This window comes from Hemicordylus capensis, chromosome 2 (assembly GCF_027244095.1).
Source record: "Hemicordylus capensis ecotype Gifberg chromosome 2, rHemCap1.1.pri, whole genome shotgun sequence".
NCBI lineage: Eukaryota > Metazoa > Chordata > Lepidosauria > Squamata > Cordylidae > Hemicordylus > Hemicordylus capensis.
In genome coordinates this window covers 252,281,419-252,308,949 of record NC_069658.1, presented here as the reverse complement: position 1 = coordinate 252,308,949, position 27,531 = coordinate 252,281,419, and the positions used below count along the sequence as shown (strand labels likewise).

The following is a 27,531-nucleotide window of genomic DNA, read 5'->3' as shown; positions in this document are numbered from 1 at the left end:
TGTGCATCAGGTCATGCAAGGCTGAGGTTGTAGGTGCTCCTAATCTTAGATCCCCAGAAGTTGTGGAACTATATCTTAGGGCATGTCCCATCTTTGCTACTGACATACTAGAGCTTTGCTAGCCTATGGAATGCAATCGAATACTGAGATCTGTGTCCACATGAACTCTGTGGCATTGGAAAACAGCATCCAAGTATATTTCGCAGGGAGGTTCTGTCAAGGGAAATCTACATCCTTGCTTACTCTTCCCTTTGACTCTATCACATAAAACCCAAGTGGTTTTTATATTCCAAAGTAATGTTTCTTTCATTTATTCCTTTGTGGATGAACCAACCAAGCAGAGATCCTGCATTTCAAAACATCTCTGATTGACATCCTCACTAAGGGACTTGATGCATGCCAGGAGAATGTAGAGAGTGTAGAGAGCTTGCTTAGCTGTGCAGGATGGAGGGTGGGGGATGCAGCCCTCAGGGACATATTTTTGTGTTACACGGGGCACTTCCAGGGCAAGGAGAGATCAGAGAAAATTGTCCCCACATCCTCTGCACTCTGGTACTCTGGAAGCTCCCCATAGTGTAGACATGTCATCTTCACTACAGAACTGAAGCACATCTGACTCCTTAGAGAAGATCTCAGCCACTGAACCAAAGAATACACCCTTTTAAAATTAGTCTGCCATGTCTGTCATGAACTTCCCAGATGGCTTTGGGACTGGCATTCATCATAGGTTATGGTGGAAAGGGAAGGATGTCAATGCCAGCTCATAATGTTCCGCTCTAAATTCATCAGTGCTTCACAAACCTCAATTTCTCACAAACCTCAATTTCGAGGGTCATGGTTAACAGAATGCAAGAGATGCTGCAGATTCCAAAGCCACAGAGAAGCAGAATCCTCCGTCCCCAAGCATCAATGCCACAAATCTAGAAAATATAAAGTCAGGGAAGAGAGTGATAGTCATCATGAGCCAGAAAGACATAGTGGACTGAGTGCTGAATTTAAACTTGGGTGGGTTCAAATGTCTAGTTGTCCATGAAGCTAATTGGCCGACATTAGATCAATCACTATGTAAAAGAAATTCAGTGGTCTGGAGATAAGACTTCCTGATTCCTTTTCACACTGTTTCTGCCCCCTCCCCATCCTTGTGGGGCTAAAGAGACAGCTACCAATTGTAAACCCAGAACTTGAGTGTAGCTGTGATAAGACAGTAACAGGGCCTTTTTAAAGGGGGAGGTCTCCATTGCATGGATATGGATAATCAGATATTAGCTGACATCCTCCATAGCCCTCCGACAGCAAAAGGAGGGCTGTGGAATCCATAAGGAGCCTTCAGCATTCCTGCCAGAAGGCTTGTTGCACAGTGGACTGAGTATGGAGGGAGGAGTGACTTTCACATCTCTCCCCTCCCCTCCAAAAGCACCTTCCCCTTCTATACACCTGTTCCTGAGCTGTTCACAAAAATCACTCTTCCCCTCCCTACCCCACTATTTGTCCACTGCGCAATAACTCTTCAGCACAGACAGCCCTCCTTTCTTCACAGTGGGGGGAGATAACAAAGGAGGCTCAGAAGACCCCTCACCAAATTACTGTTCTCAGGACCATTTTCTCCAAATGGACAGTATTCTTTGAAAAGAGACATAGCAGCTAAAACACAGTTTTATAGCAATGATATGTTCTTAGGAGATTTCAGCAAAGGAGGTTTCTAGCAAAGAGATAGGGAAAGAGACAGAAGTGGGGGAGACTTACCACTGCTATGTGTGTCATCATGAGGAGACAGGTTGCTCCTAAAATGAGACGTGACACATTTTCATCTCCTATTCCCATAGATTTGAGGACACCATCTCTATAATAGTACGCCTGAAATCAGATCAGAGCCACCGGAAATCATAGTTGCATGGAAAAAGGTACTGATGACCCAGGGTTTGGGGAGAGTGCGAAGTGGGGGTGGGAGACGGGCTTACATGATGCACAGCACCTCAGTGACACTGTGGATACATGAGGCTGCCCTGATGCTCTAGCGCAGGGCTGCACAACTTCAAACTTCCAGCTGTTGTTGGACTGCAACTTCCATCATCTCTGTCTCATTGCCATTGTGGTTGGGGATGATGGGAGTTGTAGTCCAACAACAACTGGAGGGCCAAAATTGTGCAGCCCTGATGTAGAGAATAAACGGAGACACAATCAGTGCTGCCACTGCTGTCCCCATTGCAACAAAAGGGAGTAACTGCGGCAGCCCTGATCATGCCACTGCTCGTTCTCTACAGCGCCGGGGTTGCCTTCCGCAACCACAGCAGCCCTGACATTGCTGAGATGCTGCACATCATCAAGGCCACAGATGCCCTTTACCGAGATGAGGAAGCCGTTTGTTCCAGCTTCTTTCTCCCTAATTCGGCGGTTCCACATTCATAGAAACATAGAACTCTGGAAGGGACTTGGGAGTCTTCTGGTCCAACCCCCTCCTCACTGTAAGATGTTGCTACACCATCCATGACAGACGGCAACCCAGCCTCTGTTTCAAAACCTCCAGAGAAGGAGAACCCACCCCTGTGTGGGGCAAACTGTTGAACAGCATGCACCATTACGAAATTCCTCCTCATTTCTATCCTAAATCTGCTTTTCTTTGTAATTTCAACACATTGGTTCAAGTCCTACCCTCAGAAGCAATAGAGAACAAGTCTTCTCCTCCCTCTGTGTGACAGCCTTTGGATATTGGAAGATGGCTGCCATATCTCCCTTAGTCTTCTTTTCTCTAGGCTAAACATAACATAGCTCTTTCAACCATTCCTCACACTACAGTTTCCAGACCAAACCAACTTTATTGTCCTCCTCTGAACTCTTTGCTGTTTATCAATGTCCTCCTTCAACTCCAGTGCCCCGAACTGGAGACAGTATTCCAAAGGAATCTGACCAGTGCAGAATAGAGTGGAATGATTACTTCCCATGATCAGGACACTATGCAGGCTGTTTCCCATGACCTGGACACAGCCTAAGATTGCATTAGTTTTTTAAGCAGCTGCATGACACAGCTGATTCAAGATCAACTTCCACTAAGACGCTTGGGTCTCTTTCAAATATACAGGTGAAACTCGGAAAATTAGAATTTCGTGCAAAAGTCCATTAATTTCAGTAATGCAAATTAAAAGGTGAAACTGATATATGAGACAGACGCATCACATGCAAAGCGAGATAAGTCAAGCCTTAATTTGTTATAATTGTGATGATCATGGCGTACAGCTCATGAAAACCCCAAATCCACAATCCCAGAAAATTAGAATATTACATAGAACCAAGAAGACAAGGATTGTAGAATAGAACAATATCGGACCTCTGAAAAGTATAAGCATGCATATGTATTCAGTACTTGGTTTGGGCCCCTTTTGCAGCAATTACTGCCTCAATGCGGCGTGGCATGGATGCTATCAGCCTGTGGCACTGATGAGGTGTTATGGAAGACCAGGATGCTTCATTAGCGGCCTTCAGCTCTTCTGCATTGTTTGGTCTCATGTCTCTCATCCTTCTCTTGGCAATGCCCCATAGATTCTCTATGGGGTCAGGTCAGGCGGGTTTGCTGGCCAATCAAGCACAGTACACTGTATACTTTTCAGAGGTCCGTCCGATATTGATAAGATTGAAAGACTTTTGGACAAGATACAGCAATTTGGCCAGTTGGCTGGATTTTACATAAATAAGACTAAAACTAAGGTTCTGACTAAAAATAGAGATCAGAAAATTAAAGATAGATTTGATGAAATAAGTGGGTTAAAAGTAGAGAAGAAAGTGAAATATTTGGGAGTTTGGTTAACAAATAATAACTCTGTGTTGTTTTCAAATAATTCTGTTAAAACTCAATGAAAAATGATTTGCAAAGATGGTCTAAAATGAATTTATCTTTGATGGGAAGAATCTCAGTGGTCAAGATGAATGTTTTGCCTAAAATGTTATTTCTTTTTCAGACTATTCCTATAATTAATAACTTGACTTGTTTTAGGCAATGGCAGAAGGATATAACTAAATTTGTTTGGCAGGGGAAAAGACCAAGAATAAACTTTAAGAATTTAACAGATGCAAAAGAAAGTGGTGGTCTTACCTTGCCAGATTTAAGGTTGTATTTTGATGCTGTATGTTTGACATGGCTAAAGGAATGGATAACATTGAGAAACCCTAGAGTCCTTGATCTGGAGGGATTTGACAGAAGGTTTGGATGGCATGCTTATCTATGGTATGAAAAAACTAAAGTACATAAAGATTTTCTGAATCACTATGTAAGAAGGAGTTTAATGAGGGTATGGTTAAAATATAAAAATTGGTTGGAACCAAAAACTCCGTTATGGATATCCCCGATCGAAGCTTTATCACGTAAAGAAGTATGCAAATGTCTGGGGGAACGTATAGAGATCTGTTGCATTTTTATGGAAAGGATTGTAAGTTAAAATCTTCAAGTGAATTACAAAATGTGGTCAGAGATTGGTTTCAGTACTATCAGTTAAATGAGATATATAAGAAAGACCTTAAAGTTGGATTTGAAGATCAGATTTGGAATTTTGAGAAGGAATTATGTCAAGACGATGAAAAATTAATTTCCAAAATGTATAAATTATTACTTTTGGAGGAGACTAGAGAGGAATTGGTTAAAACAACTATGATAAAATGGGCTCAAGATGTTGGACATAATATAGAAATGGCAGCGTGGGAGAAGTTATGGAAAAGTGATTTAAAATTTACTGCTTGTTATGCTTTGAAGGAAAATTATTACAAAATGATGTATAGATGGTATTTAACGCCAAAAAACTGGCAGTAATGTATAAAAATGTTTCAAACAAATGTTGGAAGTGTGGGCATATTGAAGGTACTTTTTTTCATATGTGGTGGACCTGTGGGAGGCCTAAGGCCTATTGGGACATGATATATAATGAATTGAAGAAGATACTTAAAGTGACATTTCCTAAGAAGCCAGAATCCTTCCTGCTAGGAATAACACAAGGAGCAATGTCTACAAATAATTTAACTTTTTAAATGTATGCTTCTACGGCGGCCAGAATACTATATGCACAGAAATGGAAGACTAATGAACTGCCTTCAAAAGAAGATTGGCTGATAAAAACTTTAGAATATGCAGAAATGGCAAAACTTACAATACTGATCAGAGACCAAAGCTTAGAACGCTTTAAGGAAGACTGGAAACCTTTTTTGGTTTATTTAAAGAATTATTTTCCTACTATGGATCTTACAGCAGGATTTGAAATTTGAAATGCAGGTTAGGCAGATTAATGGTGGTGCAAGGGTTAAATTTGTGTTTTTCTTTTTAAATTAATATTACAATAAGGGTAAAACTTATAGTTGGTATCATGAAAAGAGGTGCGTGGGAAGTCAACTTGTAATTGTGTTTATTATGATTGTTATGGTTATTATTATTGTCAAAAGTTAATAAAAATTTGAAACACAAATAAATAAATAAATACGGAAGGGCACTTAGCAGACACATTGCAAAACTGTTGCAACTTGTAATCTGGAAAACGCCCAGGCGTTCTCAAATATTACAGACAGTGACTCTGAGATCTAGGGGTATGCACAGAAACATTCAGGGTGGTTCGACCACTGGTTCATGAACTGGTTCTTTAGAATCGGCTGGTGGTACAGTTTGTGCACTTGAACTGGGTCAACCTGGTTCAGCTGGTTAGAACGGTTCGGGATGCTTGTAAAGGGTAATCTAGGAAGGATTCCCATTTACAAGTATCCCAAACCAGTCAAACTGGGCCAAACCGGTTATGTCCGAACTTGGACTGCCCCCCCCCCCCTTTGCACACCTCTACTGAGATCACATCTGAAAGTTCCTTTAGTGCTCAGGAATGTAATTAATCTCAATCTGGAGACGAACGCATTTAAGATAGCCAGGTATTCTTGTACCATCTCTTTATCTGTCTTGATAAAGGCCAGGATTTCCTGAAGGCCAGGAAATTTAGGACCAACAAAAGGAAGTACTTTTTTACAAAACACATAATTAATTGAAGGAGTTCTCTGCCATAGGATGTGATGATGGCCACTAGTTTGGATGGCTTTAAAAGGGCTTAGACAAATTCATGGAGGACAGGTCTATCAATGGCTACTAGTCTGGTGACTATAGGCCACCTCCAGCCTCAGAGGCAAGTTGCTTCTAATTACCAGATTCAGGGAAGCAACAGCAAGAGAGAGGTCATGCCCTCACCTCTTGCCTGTGGACTTCTCAGAGGCATCTAGTGGGCCACTATGTGAAACAGGATGCTGGAGTCCAGCAGCTGGACTAGATAGGCCTTGGGCCTGATCCACCAGGGCTGTTCTTATGTTCTTCTCCTTGGCCAGGTGGTCTATAGGAAATTGTATTACTTTTATTTCTCTCAAACTTTATTCAGAGATGGGGGAAGATAGAGGCATTTTGGGGAGAAGATATATGCTTGCTTCTCCACTCAGGAGTAAACACATACTTGTAGGGTTCGGGAGTATGCTCCTGGGAGTGAGGAGGTTTTTTTTAAAGATTGGGACTTACTTATTTCTGGGACTTTTTCCTGTATCTAGGCTTTGGTGGCATACCTTGCTCTTTCATGATTGATGTTGTCCCTAAGCCTAGCTCTCCCCCTGTTTCAAGACTGGGTTAGAGCAGAGACTCCTCCCCCCCTTTTTTGTTGTTGCCCCACCCCCTTCTTAGAGTCTCAGATTTGTTCTCTTCCCAGCCTTCGAGACCCATGATTGATTTTATATTCCTTCCATTTTCCATGGAGTTAGAAAACACTTTTGCTTTGCTGTCTGTGTCTAAGGGGCAGTTTTACCCAAATAGCTTGGGTTGTTTTATTTGTTTGTTTTATTTTTGTATTTTTAAAGTGGCAGGACTTTCCATGCAAAATGTGTTATGTGCAAATCAATGGGGATTATTTATTTATTTATCACTCAATCATTTTTAATACCGCCTGATATGCAAATCTCTAGGTGGTGTACAGATGCCGACATTAAAATCACAGGTTAAAATACATAAAACAAAATAAAAACAATATAAAACAAATTATTAAAATGATTAAAATTCTAATTAAAAGCTTGAGAGAACAGAGAAGTCTTGAGGGTCTTCCTGAAAACAAACAGAGAAGGAGATGCTCATATTTCAGCAGAAAGCATATTCCAAAGCTCTGGGGCAGCCACAGAGAAAGCCTGGTCTCAAGTCGCCACCGGACGACATTGCGGCAACTGTAACCAGACCACTCCAGAAGATCGTAAAAGGCGGGAGGGTTCATGACAAAGGAGGTGCTCTCTTAAATAACCTGGTCCCAAGCCATTAAGGGCTTTATCGGTAATAACCAGCACTTTGTATTTCACCCAGAAACATATCGGCAGCCAGTGCAGTTCTTTCAAAACTGGTATTATATGGTTCCTTCGTGTTGTCCCAGAGACCAATATGGCTGCCACATTCTGTACCAATCGTACTTTCTGGACTACATACAAAGGCATCCCCATGTAGAGCACATTACAGTAGTCAAGTCTGGAGGTTACCAGCATATGTATCACTGTTTTAAGGTCATTCTCCTCTAAAAATGGATGCAGCTGACGTATCAGCTGAAGCGGATAATAAGCGCTCCTGGCCACCACCTCAACGTGAGAAACCAGGGAGAGCATTGAGTCCAGGAGCACTCCCAAGCGACATACCTGATCTTTCAGGGGGAGTGTAACCCCATCCAGAATAGGCAGATATAAACCATCTCTCGGGTCCCGACCCCCCTCAGTCAGTACTTCCGTCTTATTTGGATTCAACTTCAGTTTGTTATACCACATCCAGCACATTACCACCTCCAAGCAGGCATTTAGGGAAGATATGCCATTTCCTGATGAGGTCGACATGGAGAAGTAAATCTGGGTGTCATCAGCATATTGATAACACCTAGTACCAAACCTCCTGATGATGTCTCCCAGAGGTTTCATGTAGATGTTAAAGAGCATTAGAGACACTATGGACATAGGAACATAGGAAACTGCCATATACTGAGTCAGATGATTGGTCTTTCTAGCTCAGTATTGTCTTCACAGATTGGCAGAGGCTTCTCTAAGGTTGCAGACAGGAATCTCTCTCAGAAGAGAAGCCAGGGAGGGAACTTGAAACCTTCTGCTCTTCCCAGAGTGGCTTCATCCCCAGCGGGGAATATCTTGCACTGCTCACACATCAAGTCTCCCATTCATATGCAAACTGGGCAGATCCTGCTTAGCTATGGGGACAAGTCATGCTTGCTACCACAAGACCAGGTCTCCTCTCCATAAGAACAGCCCTGGTGTATCAGGCCCAAGGCCCATCCAGTCCAGCATCCTATTTCACACAGTGGCCCACCAGATGCTGCTTGGAAGCCACAGGCAGGAGTTGAGGGAATGCCCTCTCTCCTGCTGTTACTCCCCTGCAACTGGTACTCAGAGGTATTCTGCCTTTGAGGCTGGAAGTGGCCCACAGCTCTCCGACTAGTAGCCATCGATAGACCTCTCCTCCATTAAGTTTTCCAAACCCTTTTTAAAGCCATCCAGGTTCTTGGCCATCACCACATCTTTTGGCAGAGAATTCCACAAGTGGATTATGCGTTGTGTGAAAAAGTACTTGCATTTTCTGGTCCTAGATTTCCTGGCAAACAATTTTATGGGATGACCCCTGGTTCTAGTGTTATGGGAGAAGGAGAAGAATTTCTCTCTATCCACTTTCTCCACACCACGCATGATTTTATAGACCTCGGTCATGTCTCCCCGCAGTCATCTTTTTTCTAAACTAAAAAGCCCCAAGTGTTGTATTCTTGCCTCATAAGAAAGGTGCTCTAGGCCCCTGATCATCTCGGTTGCCCTCTTCTGCACCTTTTCCAGTTCAACAGTGTCCTTTTTTAGATGTGGTGACGAGCATTGTATGCGGTACTCGAAGTGTGGTCAAAAGAACATAAGAACAGCCCTGCTGGATCAGGCCCAAGGCCCATCTAGTCCAGCATCCTGTTTCACACAGTGGCCCACCAGATGCCACTGGAAGCCACAGACAGGAGTTGAGGGCGTGCCCTCTCTCCTGCCATTACTCCCCTGCAACTGGTACTCAGAGGCACCCTGCCCTTGAGGCTGGAGGTGGCCCACAGCCCTCTGACCAGTAGCCATTGATAGACCTCTCCTCCATGAAGTCATCCAAACCCCTCTTAAAGCCATCCAGGTTGTTGGCTGTCACCACATCCTGTGGCAGAGAGTTCCACAAGTGGATCACACGTTGTGTGAAAAAGTACTTCCGTTTGTTGGTCCTAGACCTCCTGGCAATCAATTTAATGGAGTGACCCCTGGTTCTAGTGTTGTGTGAGAGGGAAAAGAATCTCTCTCTCTCCACTTTCTCCACACCATGCATGATTTATAGACCTCTATCATGTCTTCCCGCAGTCGTCTTTTTTCTAAACTAAAAAGCCCCCGGTGTTGTAGTCTTGCTTCAGAAGAAAGGTGCTCTAGGCCCCTGATCATCTTGGTTGCCCTCTTCTGTACCTTCTCCAGTTCAACAATGTCCTTTTAAAGATGTGGTGACCAGAATTGTACGCAGTACTCCAAGTGTGGTCGCACCATAGTTTTGTATAAGGGCATTATAATATTAGCAGTTTTAATTTCAATCCCCTTTCTAATGATCCCTAGCATGGAATTTGCCTTTTTCACAGCTGCCGCACATTGAGTCGACACTTTCAACGAGCTGTCAACCACAACCCCAAGATCCCTCTCCTGGTCCGTCACCGACAGCTCGGATCCCATCAGCATATACTTGAACTTGGGGGTTTTCATCCCAATGTGCATCACTTTACACTTGCTAACATTGAACCGCATTTGCCATTTTGTCGCAAACTCCACATCCTGTGTGACAGTTGGAAGCCTACTCTGGGAAGTTGGAAGCCTACTCTGGGAAGAGCAGACACAGCTGAGAAGTTGAGCAAGCCCTTCTAAACATCTAGCCTTTTCCCCTTCAAACAAACTAACAGGAAGAGGGGAGTTTTGCAGGGGCTGTTTCTCTTTAAGGGGTAGGTCTTAGTCTCTCTATCTCTCTGTGTGTTACTTGTTAGGGTTAAGATATCACAGGGCTAGAAGTTCTTAGGGTTACCTAAAGGCAGTGTTTACTTAGTAGTGGGGGTGGAATCAGCTAAGGTTGGGAGGGGCCCCACATTCCTTTCCTTTGACTCACATCCTGTGTGACAGTTGGAAGCCTACTCTACATATGAGGTGAAGGCCTGAGAGTATAGCAAACAGAGCATAGCAAACAGTGATAGCAAACAGGACGTAGGAGTTTTGCAGGAGTTTAGCGGGAAGTGTGCGAGTGAGCCTGGAACAAGCCCCTGCGATCACAAGGAACACAAGGAGCCTGGTGGATAAGAGAACGTAAGTACATATCCCTCCCTCGTATCCCTCATATTCTTGGGAAAGGCTGTTTGGACAGTTAAATAGCTGATCATTACAGCTGAGACCTATCCTAATAAACTATCTAATAAATGGACAATAAGCTCCCTAAATACTGTAAAGAGCCAACTAAAACAGTATGAAGATAGAAGGTCAGCAGGGGAAGGGGCACTTCCCAGTGTGTTGCACAGAGTGCCACATGTACGACTATTTGCCCCATGGGCAGAAGTCATGGGTGTGTGCTCGGTGCAAGGAGCTCCTGGCTCTCAGGGAACAAATCCGTTCCCTCGAGACCAAGGTAGCGGATCTGGAGAAGCTCAGAGAGACAGAGAGGCATGTGGACGAGACCTTTAGGGATGTGATAGAGGCATCCCACTCCAGGGCTGGTAGCTCCTCTGCTGTCAGGGAGAATATAGGTCTTGGGCGAGGAGGACATAGGTCTGAGGAAGAGGGAAATGCTCCTTTAGAAGGGACCCCTTGCGTGGATGGTGAGCCCATATCCTCTCGCACAGGGGATACTCCTCTGGGGGGTGGGGGCCTCCTTGTAGTTGGTGATTCGATCATTAGGGGGATAGAGATATGGGTTTGTGACTCACGTGTTGACCGCACGGTGACTTGCCTGCCTGGTGCGAAGGTTGCGGACATTACGCAGCGTCTAGACAGGCTCCTAGGCAGTGGTGAGGAGGAGACAGCTGTCGTGGTGCACGTTGGCACCAACGATGTGGGGAAATGCAGGCGGGAGGTCCTGGAAGCCAAATTTAGGCTGATAGGTAGCATTTTGAAGTCCAGGACCCCCAAGGTAGCATTCTCAGAAATGCTACCTGTTCCACACGCAAGTACAGTGAGACAGGCAGAGCTGAGGGGTTTCAATGCGTGGATGAGACGTTGGTGCCGGGAGGAGGGGTTTAGATTTGTTAGGCACTGGGACACATTTGGGGGCAAGCAAGGTCTGTACAAAAGGGATGGGCTGCACTTGAACCAAGATGGAACCAGACTGCTGGTGCTTAAAATCAAAAAGGTTGCAGAGCAGCTTTTAAAATGACACCTGGGAAAAGGGAGCTGGGAGCTGGGCAGTATCCCGTTTGGCAAAAGACATCCTTTAAAGTGTGAGGCTACAAAGAATTCAAATAAAACAGAAGGGGACAGAGCAAAACTGCATAAAGAGCAGATGGGAGCCTGTGCCAGCAGGTCAAAGAGTCAAAAGAATAGCATACATCAGGGGAGAGATTCAGTGTATAGGTGCATGTGTGCCAATGCCAGAAGCCTCCGAGCCAAGATGGGTGAGCTGGAGTGCTTGGTTGTTAATGCAGAAATAGACATAGTGGGCATAACAGAAACATGGTGGAACAGTGAGAACTGGTGGGACACTGTTATCGCTGGGTATAAACTCTATAGAAAGGACAGGGAGGGGCACCTTGGAGCAGGGGTAGCACTGTATGTTAAAGAAGGGATAGAATCTAACAGGCTAGAAAACCTAAGTGGACTGGAGTCCTCCACAGAAACCCTTCGGGTGACTACACAAGGCCGGAAAGGAATCATGCTACTGGGGACGTGCTATCGCCCTCCGGATCAACATGCCAACAGTGACTGGCAGATGCAGGAGGAAATCAGGGAGGCATCAAGGAGAGGCAGGGCTGTAATTATGGGTGATTTCAATTACTCACACATAGACTGGGTAAATTCACATTCAAGTCAGGACAAAGAGGTCAAATTTCTAGATACGCTAAATGACTGTTCCCTAGAACAGTTGGTCATGGAACCGACCAGAGAGAAGGCGACCTTGGAACTAATTCTGAGTGACACCCAGGACCTGGTGCGTGATGTCAGTGTCATCGACCCTTTAGAGAACAGTGACCACAGTGCCACCAAATTCAGCATACATGCAGGGAGAGAATAACCAAGGATGTCAAACACAGACATTTTGAATTTCAGAAGAGGAAACTTCTCCAAAATGAGGTGTATGGTAAAAAGAAAGCTGAGGGGGGAAATCATGAGAGTCACTTTGCTCCAGAGTGCATGGAGTTTACTTAAAACCACAATACTAGAAGCCCAGTTAGATTGTATAAACAAAAGGAGGAAAGGTACCACTAAGTCCAGGAGGATGCCAGCATGGCTAACAGGTACCGTCAAGGAAGCCATAAAAGGGAAGAAGTCTTCCTTCCGAAATTGGAAGGCCTGTCCAAACGAAGAGAACAAAAAGGAACACAAACTCTGGCAAAAGAAATGCAAGATGACAATAAGGGAGGCAAAAAGAGAGTTTGAGGAACATTTAGCCAAAAGTATCAAGGGGAATAACAAAAACTTCTTTAAGTACATCAGAAGCAGGAAACCTGCCAGGGAGGCGGTTGGGCCATTAGACAATGAGGGAGTGAAAGGAATTATTAAGGAGGATATGGAGGTTGCAGAGAAGCTGAACGAGTTCTTTGTGTCTGTCTTCACGGCAGAGGATACTGAGCATATACCTGTTCCTGAACCAGGCTTTTTAGGGATGGAGGCTAGAGAGCTGAGTCAGATAGAAGTGACAAGGGATGATGTTCTAAAGTGTCTGGAAAAACTGAAAGCTAACAAATCACCAGGGCCGGATGGCATCCATCCAAGAGTCCTCAAAGAACTCAAATGTGAAATTGCCGACCTCCTTGCTAAAATATTTAACTTATCCCTGAAATCAGGCTCTGTACCAGAGGACTGGAGAGTAGCCAATGTAACACCGATTTTCAAAAAGGGATCCAGTGGCGATCCGGGAAATTACAGGCCGGTTAGCCTAACGTCCGTTCCAGGCAAATTGATGGAAAGCATCCTCAAGGATAAAATTGTAAAGCACCTAGAAGAACAGGCCCTGCTGGGAGTGAGCCAGCATGGCTTCTGCAAAGGTAAATCTTGCCTCACCAACCTTTTGGACTTCTTTGAGAGTGTCAACGAGTGTGTGGATCAAGGTGATCCAGTTGACATAGTCTACCTGGACTTCCAAAAAGCTTTTGACAAAGTTCCTCATCAAAGACTCCTGAGGAAACTTAGCTGTCATGGGATAAAGGGACAAGTACATGTGTGGATTGCTAACTGGTTGAAAGACAGGAAACAGAGGGTAGGTATAAATGGAGAGTTTTCACAATGGAGGGAAGAAAGAAGTGGGGTCCCCCAGGGATCTGTACTGGGACCGGTGCTTTTAAATTTATTCATCAATGATCTAGAAGCAGGGGTAAGCAGCGATGTGGCCAAATTTGCAGATGATACCAAACTCTTCCGGGTAGTGAAATCCGAAACGGATTGTGAGGAGCTCCAAAAGGATCTCTCCAAACTGGGGGAGTGGGTGACAAAATGGCTAATGCGGTTCAATGTTAGCAAGTGTAAAGTGATGCACATTGGGAAGAAAAACCACAACCATAGTTTTGTCGCACCATAGTTTTGTATATTTTGTCACACCATAGTTTTGTATAAAGGCATTATAATACTAGCTGTTTTATTTTCAATCCCATTCCTAATGATCCCTAGCATGGAACTGGCCTTTTTCACAGCTGCCGCACATTGAGTTGACACTTTCAACGAGCTGTCCACCTCGACTCCAAGATCCCTCTCCTGGTCAGTCACTGACAGCTCTGATCCCATCAGTGAATACTTGAAGTTGGAGGTTTTTGTCCCAATGTGCATCACCACACACTTGCCAACATTGAACTCAATTTGCATGGAACGGACGTTAAGCTAACTGGCTTGTAATTTCCTGGATTGCCCCGGATCTCTTTTTTAAAATCAGTGTTACATTTGCTACTTTCCATTCCTCCGGTACAGAGCCTGATTGCAGGGGTAAGTTATATATTTTAGCAAGGAGGCCGACAATTTCACATTTGAGTTTTTTTAGGACTCTTGGATGGATGCCATCTGGCCCTGGTGATGTGTTGTGTTTCAATTTTTCCAGAAAGTTTAGAACATTGTTTCTTGTCACTTCTATCTGACTCAGTTCTTTAGCCTCCATCCCTAAAAAGCCTGGTTCAGGAACAGGTATATGCTCAGTATCCTCTGCCATGAAGCCGTACGCAAAGAACTCATTTAGCTTCTCTGCAACCTCCATATCGTCCTTAATAATCTCTTTCACACCCTCATTGTCTAATGGTCCAACTGCCTCCCTGGCAGGTTTCCTGCTTCTGATGTATTCTAGAGCCTTGCAGAACTTCTTACTTCAGTTCTCACTTTGCAGAGCAACAGTCTCCAAGTGACACCATCTGTAATCTACCAGAGAGGTAGGAGCGGAACCACTGTAAAACAGTGCCACCCAATTCCACCTCTCTCAGGCAGTCCAGAAGGATATCATGGTCGATGGTACTGAAAGCCACAGAGAGATCCAAGAGGATCAGCAGAGTCACACTCCTTCTGTCGATAGCCAATTGGAGATAATCCATCAGGCCGACCAAGGCAGTCTCGACCTCATAGCCCACACAAAAGCCAGTTTAAAATGGGTCTAGATAATCTGTATAATCCAGAACTGCCTGGAGCTGAGAAGCCACCACCCGCTCAATCACCTTGCCCAACCATGTAAGGTTAGAAACAGGTCTGTAATTAGCTAGCTCTGAGGGATCCTGTGCAGGTTTCTTCGAGAGTGGTCTAATAATAGCCTCTTTAAGACAAGGAGGCATCCTGCCCTCCCTCAGAGAAGCATTTATTAAGTTTACCAGACCTTCTCTGATAATATGATTATCAGATGAGATAAACCAAGTTGGGCAAGGGTCAAGAGAACAGGTTGTAGGGCACACAGTCCAAAGCAGTTTGTCCACTTCCTCAGGAGTCACAAACTGAAATTCTTCTTAAAATACATTCAGAATGTCTTCTTAAAATACAACCCACAAAGTTTCCAGCTTTATTTGAGCATATTCTGGTGTAAAAAATACTGCATTGCAGTTTCTCTTGCTGCTGCAGGTGTGTGTGTGTGTGTGTGTGTGTGTGCGCGCGCGCGCTCATGTCCTAAAAGGTCGAGGCTCCAAAATTACCTAGGGACACTTCTGGCCACAATACCCATAAAAGGAATTGTAAAAATTGAAACAGGCTATGGTAAGATTACAGATTCCTGTAATGAGGGCTGCAGTTTCCTGTTATAGCTTATAGCTAATTGAAATACTGGGGCATGATAAGTCATTTAAACAGAAGCATCCATGCCAGCCTTACCGCTTTGATGCCAGAGAGCTGCTGGCCCACCGTCAGGATGATGGAGCAGCGGAGTGGCCAGCTCTGTCTAGAAGAGCATAGCATCCTATGAACTCTCATCCCCTTTTCTTGCTGCTCATACTGGTCCTCCTGATAGAGCTCTTCGATCTCATCCTCAGTATAGTGTGAACCTCTCAGCTTCTTCAAGACTGGATAGGGAGAGAAGAGAGGAGGATTTGAAGTGTTGGGGGAACACACTGGGCCAGGAGACATTCGGGTACCCCAGAAAACCCAGGATTCAGGAGGCCCTAAGCTAGGGAGAACTGCAGCATCCTGGAAGAGGTGGGGAGAACAGACTTGTGTGCTGAGACTTTCACAGAAAAAGAAATATTGTGGGACTTGATGTGCAATGAAATCCTTTTCCAGTCTTGCAAAATGTTTAGCAATATACACTCTGGGCCAAGAGACATTCGGGTACCCCAGAAAACCCAGGATTCAGGAGGCCCTAAGCTAGGGAGAACTGCAGCATCCTGGAAGAGGTGGGGAGAACAGACTTGTGTGCTGAGACTTTCACAGAAAAAGAAATATTGTGGGACTTGATGTGCAATGAAATCCTTTTCCAGTCTTGCAAAATGTTTAGCAATATACACTCTGGAGGCAATCCTCAGGTATTTCCAGATGGAGAAATACTCTGTTTGAAAAGTAAGCATTTGCATTCATCAAGTCTCTTTCCACATGACACAGCTCTAGCTCCCTATGGCACCTCTTCATGCTTATCAGCTTGTTCACATTGCTTATTTCCTCCATTTGCTATTTCATGCCGCCATCTTCTAGACACTTGTCCATTTTTAAATCTTTTAAAGAAGTCTCAGAAGATGCGACTCTCATTATTTGAGATGATTTATTCAAATCAGTATTTGAATAAATATCATTGTCTGTTTGTTATATATACACTTTTGTCCTGGTTTGGAGAAATCCACATCTTAAATAAATGTACATTGATATACATTTGTGCAACCCTGGGAGGTCGGTTAGGCTTGAGTTGAGTGTTTGGCCCAGAGTGAGTTTGTTAGAAGCATCAGAACCATGTGATCATCTGAGAAGAACCAAATACAGGGTTACAGTCCATATGGGAGGAGGGTTATTGTATCTCCAGCCTGAGGGGTTATCACAGTTCTTTGCATTTCTGTGCTTTGCAGGGCCATTTTACCTTCCTTTGCTTCCCTTTCCTGCTTCTTTTGAATCAGTAGATACCTAGGGCTTTCCGGGAGGAAGAGCAGTAGGACGAGCTGAAACAACGCCCCGATCCCAGTTAGGCCAAAAAGGACTGGCGAACCTGAGCAAGAAGACATATTTATGAACTGTGACAATGACACTCATCTGATTTGCTCCAGGATCCAGGGATGCACCGTTCTATTTTACCTTGTTCATTCCCCAGGAATTCAGGAAGACTAACAGCCTGAGCCACAGCAATACCCAGAGACATAAAGAACAGACACACTTCGATAATGGTTCCTCTCAGGTTTACAGGGGCAATCTCTCCAAGGTACATTGGAACAGAAGTTGAAAAAATACCTAGTTAGATGGTAAGTCAAGAATTAATGCACAGCATAGCCATATTCAGACATTAAGTTCTACCTGTGTTCAGATGTCTGTATGTTTATATGTATGTTTATGTGAATGACTATTCTCCATACATTTTAAAAGTGAACTGGTACAAGCTTGCTGATATGCAGGAAGTGTACAGCTGTACCTATGTTCAGCAAGTATGTGAATAACTGTACCTACATACAGATCTATACTTGTGTACAGTGTACACAGACTGTACAAGTGCTGAACATAACATGTGAACAGAGTTTATTATCAGGATCTGCCCCTGCTCAGCTCCTGAGGGATCTTCAGAGGAGGATGATCCTGGCATGACCCAAGGAGATTCCTCAGAGAAAGAGGACCCTAATATGGCCCCTGATGAGCCCTTGGCCAGGGAGAACTATGACTTTGCCCAGGAAGAACCCTGGCCCAAGGGAAGACCCAAGTGCATCCCCTGTGGAGACCCAGACCCTGATAGAGCACCTGTCAAGACCCCTGTGAGCAGTGAGAGTCAGGATCCTCAGCCATCCACTTCCTAGGGTGTCCCACCTCCTCAGGGGCAGAGCCACCATTGGTCGAACGGGTTCAAAGAACCCGGGCTGCCACCAATCAGGGGCCGCGAGCACAGCCCCAGGCACGCCCCCAGCACCTGACATCAGTCACGGGAGCATTCTTTCGGTCCCAAACAGGGCCATGTGACCCCATTTGGAGCCAAAATTGGCCAACGCTACATTGGCAGTGTGGGCCAGTGTGACTCTCCCTGCCTTAAAGGCAGGGAAAGCTGCTCCTTGTCTCGCTGCCGACGCATCGGGGCCAATCGATTTCCCTCCCAAACGGGGCTGTGAGGCCCCGTTTAGGAGAGAGATCGGCCCACGCTGTATTAGCAATGTGGCCAGAACAGTTGTCCCTGCCTTTAAGGCAGGGAGAGTCACACCAGCCCACGCTCTCCAACGCAGCGTGAGCCGATCTCCTTTCCAAACGGAGCCGGATGACACATTTGGAAAGGAAACCATGCCCCCCCCCCCGCGACTGTCATCAGATGTGGAGGCATGGCTAGCTGGGTCCCTGCGTCTGATGTCAGACATAGTGGGCAGGGCCACGGCAGCGACCACACATGGGCCGCCGCCAGCCTCACTCTGCTCCTGCACCGCTTCCAGGCAGAATGCAGTGAGTCCAAGAGAGATATACGACTCAACCCCTAGGAGAACTGCCACTGTCGAACCTGGGCCAACCTGCAAGTGTAGCAGAAAGGTGCTCACTTGGCAGCATGACAGCGCTTACTAGAAAGTGGCCTCCTGGGGACAAGAGGTCTACTCAGGAGGAAACTTAAGATCATTTCCAGCTGCTGCAGCAGTTGATGAGGCAGAGCCTAGCTATCAGCTGGAACCCTTTTAAAAGGCCTTCCAGAATCCCAAGAAGGCTGCTTGTACAACCGCTCTTGCTCCAGTCCCCTGGACCTAGCGCCACTGCATAACCTCCCTCTTTACCAGCCTCAGTACTGGGCATCCTAGGAACCTGTCCTCCACAGCACCCTGCTGGCATCCAAGCCTGAGCACCGAGCAGCACTGCTCCACGGGATGAGAGTTCCTCTCTCATGTGAAGGCAGGACACTTATTCCTACAGCTTGTACAGGAACATGTTTGTGGAATAAAGAATAAAGAAGCCCCGGCGAACCTTAGGGAGCAATTGTATATGACCCCAGAATGTTTTCGATAGAGGTCTATGGGGTGCTGTCATGTCCTCCCCCCCCGCCACCCTTGTTCACTGTTTATGAGAGTCTGCTGGATGAGATTGTAAGATTTAAAGGTGGTTCACATGACCACAAGGCGGTGGGCTTTTGAGGAAGGCAGGGGCCTTCCTGCCTTCCTCCAGATGACCAGAGCCCAATTAGGGCTCCACTACCCGCTTGCCCACAAGAGCGGAGTGGTGGTGAGACAAGCGGCTATGGAAAGAGAAAGAAGCCAGGCCTCACACTAGGCAGTGCACGAGCAGCGCTGTGCCTTGGAGAAGCTCCATGCTGCCTGGCCACTCCTTTCCTGATGCTCTATGATGAAGATGGTGGCCGGCAGCACAGTGATGTGCATGGCCAGCAAGTGAGGTGGTAGGAGGTGCACACTTGTGCCCCTACCTCACTTTCAGCCTGGTTTAAGATAGGGGGGAGGAGCAGCAGCAGGATCAGGAGCAATCCGGGAGTCTCTTAAGACCAGCCCTACCTGTGCTTAGCCTGCTCTACCCAGGTTGGGCTGGTTGTGAGAATGCCTTCTTTGTGTTCAGTGGCAGTGACTTTGCAACGTATCAGGTACTACATGGGCACACAGTGAGGCATTCTCAGTGGCCTCCTCTGGAGTCTAGACAAACCAAAGCGAACACCTGTACATTTTCCAGAAGTGGCAAAAGTTATTTTGATTCAAACTAAGTGGCCAGAGATAAGGTAGCATATTTAGCATACCCACTTTGAGCCCTTGGTATAGCTCTGTGGTGGCTAACTCAGATGCCCCGGTGGGCCAGAACCAACCATGACTTGGTGTGCAAGGGCTGAGGTTAATTATTATTATTAATTAATTATTAGGACAATAATTATTACATTAATAAATATTTAAAATATTAACAAAAGTGATGGGTTAGAGTGTTGGAGTCAGGGGAATGAGGAATAGTGTCAGAAGGCCCATGGATGGGGGAAACATCTGGTCTCAAGCAGCGGAATGCATTGGCTCCTTGAGACCAAATGTCCCCCTCCCCTAAGCTCTCCCAGGGTCACCAGCAAGAGGACTAGGGCTGTACAAACCAGCTCAGTTGAACCAAGTCCAGTCTGGTTCGGCCATCAAGACTAGGATTTCCCTGTACAAGTACACAGGATTTCTTAGCCTGAAAGGGGAATCTTTTACCTTGAAAAGGGGGGTGCCAGGGATGGCAGAGGTGGCCGTGGAGGTGGCAGAAGAGGCTGCGGCAACAAAGGACACATCGGAGGCAGCGAGGGCTCCTCCAACCCCTCCCCTGCTTGCCTCCCCAATTGACAGTCTGCACCGGCTGCTGGTGGTGGGCAGGCGGTGGGGGGGCGGGGGTTGGAAGTGCCTCCACCTTTATTTCCAATGGGTCAGCTGCTGCCTTCGCCATCCCCGGCACCTGCTTTTGAAGGTAGCCGCTCCCCTTTTGGTGCCCCCTGCCCCTTTTAGGCTAGAGCAGAGGTTCTCAATGTTGGGTCCCCAGATGTTATTGGACTTCAACTCCCATAATCTCCAGCTGCAGTGGCCTTTGGTTGGGGATTATAGGAGTTGAAGTCCAATAACATCTGGGGACCCAACATTGAGAATCCCTGGGCTAGAGAATCCCCTGTACTTCTAAAGGGGAATCCTAGCTCTTGTGGGTAATTACTTATATAGCAGAGTATTTCAGGAGCTAACTCACTCCCCTTACAGCAGAAATTAACGGAGTCTCAGGGGCAGCAGCTTGTAAATGATAAGCGTGGAGATTCATGTAAGGTTAAATTAATCTACTTTATTCAGAAGTCCATGATGATAGAAAAGACCTATATCTAACAACTGGCTACATGTTGGTCAGAGAGAGACCTATAGAAGCATAGTGCTCAGAGAGAGAGCTAGAAGCATTGTGAGGAAAAGAAGAAGGAAGTCATTCTCAGGAAGTTTCTGAGCACATTCTATCCATAGAGGGGTCATAGAGGCAGAGATACTGTAAATAGGAAAGATAAAAAGACCCTAACTGTCTATCTAGTGGTCATTAGGGTTAGTGGTGCAAAAGGTTTATGCCATCTGGAGCTGGATCTCCAACACTAGCCAGATTCCCCTTTACAAGTATACCCTTCGAACCAGTGGGCAGTCTGGTTTGAACTCGGACCACCTGAACCAAGCCTGCTCGACATTGAGCCTGGCACATCCCTAAGCCGGATAGGCCAAGAGCTCTTCGTGACTCCTGCTGTAGGATACTCCTACCTGTAAAAAGGTAAAGTGTGCCGTCAAGTCGATTTCGACTCCTGGCGCCCACAGAGCCCTTTGGGGTTTTTTGGCTGAATACCTGTAGGCTCACAAAAAAGCCCCCATGGGCCAGATCTGGCTTTATGCTGTACAGGTGTAGGATGGCTTGTGCTAATATGTTATGCAGTTGATATTTAATCTATTTTCTACACACAGGAACTCCTTTTTCTTGTATTTCTTTCCTTTGCAGTGTTAGCTGATTTTCTAGTCACACACATTTCTAGTCACACTACACCAGCGTGGTGTAGTGGCTAGAGTGCTGGACTAGGACCGGGGAGACCCGAGTTCAAATCCCCATTCAGCAGAGGCGTATCTAGGGAAAATAGTGCCTAGGGCAAGCACTGAAATTGCGCCCCCTGTCCAAGCATCTGACACCCATCTTTCAGATAACTTTACCATCATATCAGCTGAAAAATACAAGTCAGGCTCGTTAATCTTTTAATATTTCAAAAACTATTTAGCAGTGGACTTAGCCAGATCAAAAAATGCTGGAAAACTAAAAATTTCAGTATGCTGGGGCTCATGAAATACCCAAATACTATGTGGAGGTGTACTTGGAAAACTAGAAGTGCCTGTCTAATTCTCTACTATGCATTGTAGCATCACTATTACATAAGTTTTAGAAATCAATGGAGAATTTGACTTTTCTCAGATACTCTGAAAATAATTAAAGAATATGCAGAGTAAACTGTGTCACTGCTTGGAATATATTCTAGTCTTTCAGAAAGACAGTTAAAATGAGAGAAAGAGAGCAAGAAACTCCCAGTGGGCCTTAATATTAAGGATTTCACACTGATTCAAAGACATACTCACCATTAATAGCCATATTAGCAAGACATCACATTTAACTCACTTATCACAAGAAGCAAAGTAAGAGCAAATGAATACAATCCTAGCTCATAAGCGTCAGCTCAGTACTCACAAGCCCTGATTCTCTGTACATAGTGCCAATCTGAATATGTGTACAGTGTCTTATATTATATTAATTTTTAAAAAATTTTTTAACCTGTAGCCCCTTTGGGGGGCTTCCTAAAGTCTGTGGGGGGGGGTTGTAAAGGTTCCCCCTCACCCCGCTGGCCTCTAGGGCCTCACTGGTACCATTTGAGCATGTGCGGTGGCCAATTTTAAAAATAATCTTTTTTTTAAAAAAAGCCCCTAAAACAAAATGGCCACCGCACATGCTCAAATGGCCTCTGTGAGGCCTGGCATGGCCTAGGGCCTCACAGAGGCCATTTGAGCATACACGGTGGCCATTTTGTTTTTGGCAGCCATTTTTAAATTTTTTTTAATTTTACAAAATGGCGCCCCCCTTCAAGTGGCGCCCGGGGCACGTGCCCTGCCTGCCCCACCCTAGGTACTTGCTGGGTGACTCTGGGCCAGTCACTTCTCTTTCAGCCTAACCTACTTCACAGGGTTGTTGTGAAAGAGAAACTCAAGTATGTAGTACGCCGCTCTGGGCTCCTTGGAGGAAGAGCGGGATATAAATGTAATTGTTGTTGTTGTTGTTGTTGTTGTTGTTGTTATTTTCCTGTTCAAGATTTCATCAAGGGCGGCTTCATCCAAATCCAGAAAGTAAACTGACAGGAACTGCTGATTCCTGGTGGGTACACACTCCCAGCAACTACTTCTACTCATTTCCATGTCCTCTGAACCTACCAATGTCCGGTTCCTGAGCTGTGCTTCACTCCGGGGACCCAACATTATTTTAAGTCAGGTGGTGAAAGTCAGGTGCTGGAGGGAGTTGAGGCTGGGGAACCACACATTGGCAGGTCCAGATGACGTGAAATGTGTGTAGCCTGTGTCTGCCTCAGGCATTATGGCCAACTTTCCAGCAGTTCTGCAAACCCACCCACAGTTACAAGATCAGTCTTTCCTACTCCCCATTCCTATGCCAGAAGGCTTACATTGAGTGAAGCCTCCAGAATCTAACCAGGAAACCCAACAGAGAGACGTGCATCTCTAAAAGAAATATACATGTGGCCAAAGGCTTGCTCAGTGCTGCCAAATAGCCAGGCTATTGTTCAGCTTAAGAAAATGGTTTGTTGCTTCAGTAGCATGCACTGAAGTAGCAGGCTTTTCTAAACAAAGCTGTGCTGGTGTGCATGTGCATCTATCACTCCTTTGGACTGAAGGAGTCCTTTGGTCCCACATTTTCACTGTCACTAGAACAGACAACGAAGGAGAGAATCCTTGGAGTATGTGCAGAGTTTCTTTTTCTCATCACAGCTGATATGTTCTCACATCAAAGGGCATAAAGAAATTGAATTAATAATAATAATAATAATAATAATAATAATATCTATAACAACAGCAACAACATTGACAATAAAATTCTGGCAGCCCAGGTCCTTGGGAAGGACTCGATGTCTGGATAAAACAAACCAGTCAATAACACGTCTGACTGTGTAAAATAAAGAATTACCACCAACTGAAGCAGTTGCTCAGGCGCAGATGGAGGAGGTGTTGGAAATAGAGGATACCACCGTTGCTGAACTGTTTCAAAATCAAAACCAGGCAACCTCCCCTTTGCCTTCACCTCAAAAACCCAAATGCCGTTTAACAGAAAAGCAACAAGAACTAAAGCAAAAAATAACTGAGCACATGAACCAAACAACCACCAGGGTTCGACTTCCAGCTCTAAAAACAGTTGCCAAAAAACAACTTGCTCAGGTATTAAAAGATGTCAATGCTGCACTTGCAGAAATAACAACCAATAATTTGCAAGAAACAAACCAACTAATGTACAGTGCAGCAACAATAACAACACAAGAGCTCGGATATAAGATCAGTGGACCTGTCAAAAAAGAAAGCAGTACATCACCTAAATGGAAGATTAGATTAGAAAATAAAATCTCCAGGCTTAGATCAGATGCTAGTAAATTGAAAGATATGAAAGACAAGAAGCTGAAGAATGAAAACACCAAACAGTATCTGATCCAAAAATACCACCTAGATTCAAGGAAAATTAGAGAAGTCCTGGAAATAATAAAGCAGCAAATAACAGCAGTGTCAAAGAAGATTAGCAGATATGAAGCCAGAATTACACAACACAGGCAGAATCTCCAATTCCAGTCAAATCAGAGACGTTTCTACCAAAGCATAGAAGGAGAAACTGCAAGAAACCTAGAAACACCAAATAAAGAAGAAACAGTGCAATTCTGGGGGAAATTATGGGACAATCCAATAGATTATAATAAAAAAGCAGGCTGGATGAAAGAGGTCAAAAAATGTAACCAACAAATGCAAGATCTAATAATAACACCAGAATTAATAAGTGAAAGAGCAAAGAAAATTAAAAATTGGACTGCTCCAGGCGGCGATGAACTGCATGGCTTCTGGCTTAAACACCTAACAAGCCTTCATAAACAACTATCAAAACAGTTCAATCACATTATGAAAGGCGGTGATATTGAACAAAGGCTAACAACTGGGAAAACTTATCTCATCATGAAAGACCCAGCAAAAGGTGCAGTTCCAAGTAATTATCGACCGATAACCTGCCTGCCAACCATGTTCAAATTATTAACTGGAATAATAGCAGATGAAGTGATGCAACACTTATTAACTAACAAACAGCTTCCAGCTGAACAGAAAGGAAATTGCCCGAACACCAGAGGCACAAAAGACCAGCTGCTGATTGACAAAATGATTTTAGAAAACTGCAAGAGAAGAAAAACAAATCTAAGTGTTGCATGGATTGACTACAAGAAAGCCTTCGATTCATTGCCTCACACATGGATACTAAAATGTTTAGAAACAACTGGTGTCAGCAAAAACATTCAGATATTTATTTAAAAAGCAATGAGCATGTGGAGTACACAGTTCACAATCAATGGCGAGACACTTGGACAGGTTAGCATTAGAAGAGGCATTTTCCAAGGGGACTCACTATCCCCTCTGTTGTTTGTAATTGCCATGACCCCACTTTCACAAATACTAAACAAAACAGGCCTCGGGTAACAAACATCTAAAACATCCAGTAAAATCATCCATCTGCTGTACATGGATGATCTGAAGTTGTATGGAAAGTCCCAGTCAGAAATCGAATCACTGCTAAACACTGTCCGTATATTCAGTAGCGATATAGCAATGGAGTTTGGACTAGACAAGTGTGCTGCATTAATAATGAACAGAGGGAAAATAAGAAAAACAGAAAGAATAGAACTGCCCAATGGAAGCAAGATCAAGAACCTGGAAGAGAAAGAACCTTACAAATACTCGGGCATTCTCCAGGCTGATAACATCGCACACACTGAAGTTAAAAGACAAATTGGAAGTGAATACATCAGGAGATTTAGAAAAATCCTCAAGTCCAAACTCAATGGCGGGAACATCATACAAGCCATAAACACCTAGGCTATACCTGTTATTAGATACACTGCAGGAATAATAGAATGGACCCCGGCAGAGCTGGAGACGCTAGATCGTAAGACCAGGAAAATCATGACCATCAATCATGCTCTGCACCCTCGCAGTGATGTCGATAGGCTATACCTCCCTCGCAGCTCAGGTGGAAGAGGAATGCTGTAAGTCCATCAAACAGTAGAGGAGGGGAAAAGAGGCCTTGAAGAATATATAAGGGACAGTGAAGAAGATGCACTTCAAATGGTCAAGAACGCGAAACTATTCAACACCAATGAAACCAAGCAGGCCTACAAGAAAGAACAAGTCAAGAACCGAGCAGAAAAATGGAGAAATAAGCCCCTGCATGGTCAATATTTGCACAATATAAGTGGAAAATCAGACATCACCAAGACCTGGCAATGGCTTAAGAATGGCAACTTGAAGAAAGAAACAGAGGTTTTAATACTGGCTGCACAAGAACAGGCACTAAGAACAAATGCAATAAGAGCAAAAGTAGAAAAATCCACAACAAACAGCAAGTGCCGCCTTAGTAAAGAAGCAGATGAAACAGTGGACCACCTGATCAGCTGTTGTAAAAAGATCACACAGACTGACTACAAACAAAGGCATGACAAATTAGCAGGGATGATACACTGGAACATCTGCAAGAAATACAAGCTACCTGTAGCCAAAAATTGGTGGGACCATAAAATTGAAAAAGTTGAAGAAAATGAAGATGTAAAAATATTACGGGACTTCCGACTACAAACAGACAAACATCTGCCACACAATACACCAGATATCACTGTAGTCGAGAAGAAAGAAAAACAAGTTACAATGATCGACATAGCAATACCAGGGGATAGCAGAATAGAAGAAAAAGAAATAGAAAAAATCACCAAATACAAAGATCTACGAATTGAAACTGAAAGGCTGTGGCAGAAAAAGACCCAAATAATCCCAGTGGTAATTGGTGCCCTGGGTGCAGTTCCAAAAGACCTTGAAGAGCACCTCAACACCATAGGGGCCACAGAAATCACCATCAGCCAATTACAAAAAGCAGCTCTACTAGGAACAGCCGATATTCTGCGACAATATCTATAACCATTGACAATAAAATTCTGGCATCCCAGGTGCTTGGGAAGGACTCGATGTCTGGATAAAACAAACCAGTCAATAACACCTGTCTGACTGTGTAAACAAGAAATAATAATTAATAAAGTCTAGGCAGATTTTAGCCCTCACACTATGCTTTTTTTTTTTAAGTAAATTAATCCAGGATTCAGACTCACCTGTGCATATTCCAGCAGCAAAGCGTGTAATAAAGGATAACGAGAAAGAGTTTATCATTTTGAACCAACGTAACAAGATAGCACAGAGTACAGACAAAATATCATTTAGCAGCATGGTGCGTTTCCTAAAAAACACAATGAAAGGAGCGGGGGGTGGGATGACAATAAATGTATGGTAGCATCAAAGGAGCAGAGAAAGACCAGAAAGGGAGCAGCAGAATAGAACTGCTATAGGGTCCTGATCTTTTATGCATAATCTGGTGTTTGGGTTGGGATATCAAAGGAAGGGACAAGGAGCTTTGCAACGCACTGAATCTCCAAGCCTCAACCACCATAAACCCTTTCTTAACCTCCTCCTTTGGCTGCTTTAGATTTCAGTGGACTTTGCCCACACATATGCATAAGGGCTAGAAACTTGACCTTTCAGTCCTGCTTTTCAGCTGTTTCTTTTGTTACAGGAATTGTGTGGGACTGAGCCTGAGACCTTCTGCAGGCAAAATATGTGCTCTGCTACTGAGTTATGGCCTTTTCCCAATAATCTCATACAGTATATTAATGGAGCTAGAGATTAATGTTAGATGATGCCTAGGTAAAGAATCAATGGAAGCCAAAGTGGGGGTGGTATTACCTAGTGGTTGGAGGGTATGTTCCTTTACTGCCTTCCCTCTGCATTTCCTCTTTCTTCTTGTAAGGTCTTTGAAAACATGTTGGTGATGTGACATAATCACGTTTACAGTTTCCCCCAAGTTGCTCTAAATGATTGAATGCTGCTGACCAGTGGAGGGGGAAGGCATCAC

The 27,531-nt window shown here is 44.6% G+C and overlaps 1 protein-coding gene across 10 annotated transcripts in view; it reads right to left on the bottom strand.

Moving 5' to 3' along the window:
* LOC128343420 (solute carrier family 2, facilitated glucose transporter member 5-like) overlaps positions 1–27,531 on the bottom strand; it is a 60,400-nt gene that overhangs the window by 7,293 nt on the left and 25,576 nt on the right. For 5 of the 10 annotated variants that reach the window (XM_053292423.1, XM_053292431.1, XM_053292430.1 and 2 more), the window contains 7 exons: positions 26,735–26,859; positions 16,942–17,094; positions 16,730–16,855; positions 15,541–15,728; positions 12,475–12,600; positions 1,744–1,854; positions 819–920 (listed from right to left, as the gene is read on the bottom strand). In XM_053292423.1, the coding sequence (XP_053148398.1) occupies positions 819–920; positions 1,744–1,854; positions 12,475–12,600; positions 15,541–15,728; positions 16,730–16,855; positions 16,942–17,094; positions 26,735–26,859 (931 nt within the window). The remainder of the gene's footprint in view (positions 1–818; positions 921–1,743; positions 1,855–12,474; positions 12,601–15,540; positions 15,729–16,729; positions 16,856–16,941; positions 17,095–26,734; positions 26,860–27,531) is intronic. The other 5 variants (XM_053292424.1, XM_053292426.1, XM_053292425.1 and 2 more) reach the window with 5 other exon arrangements.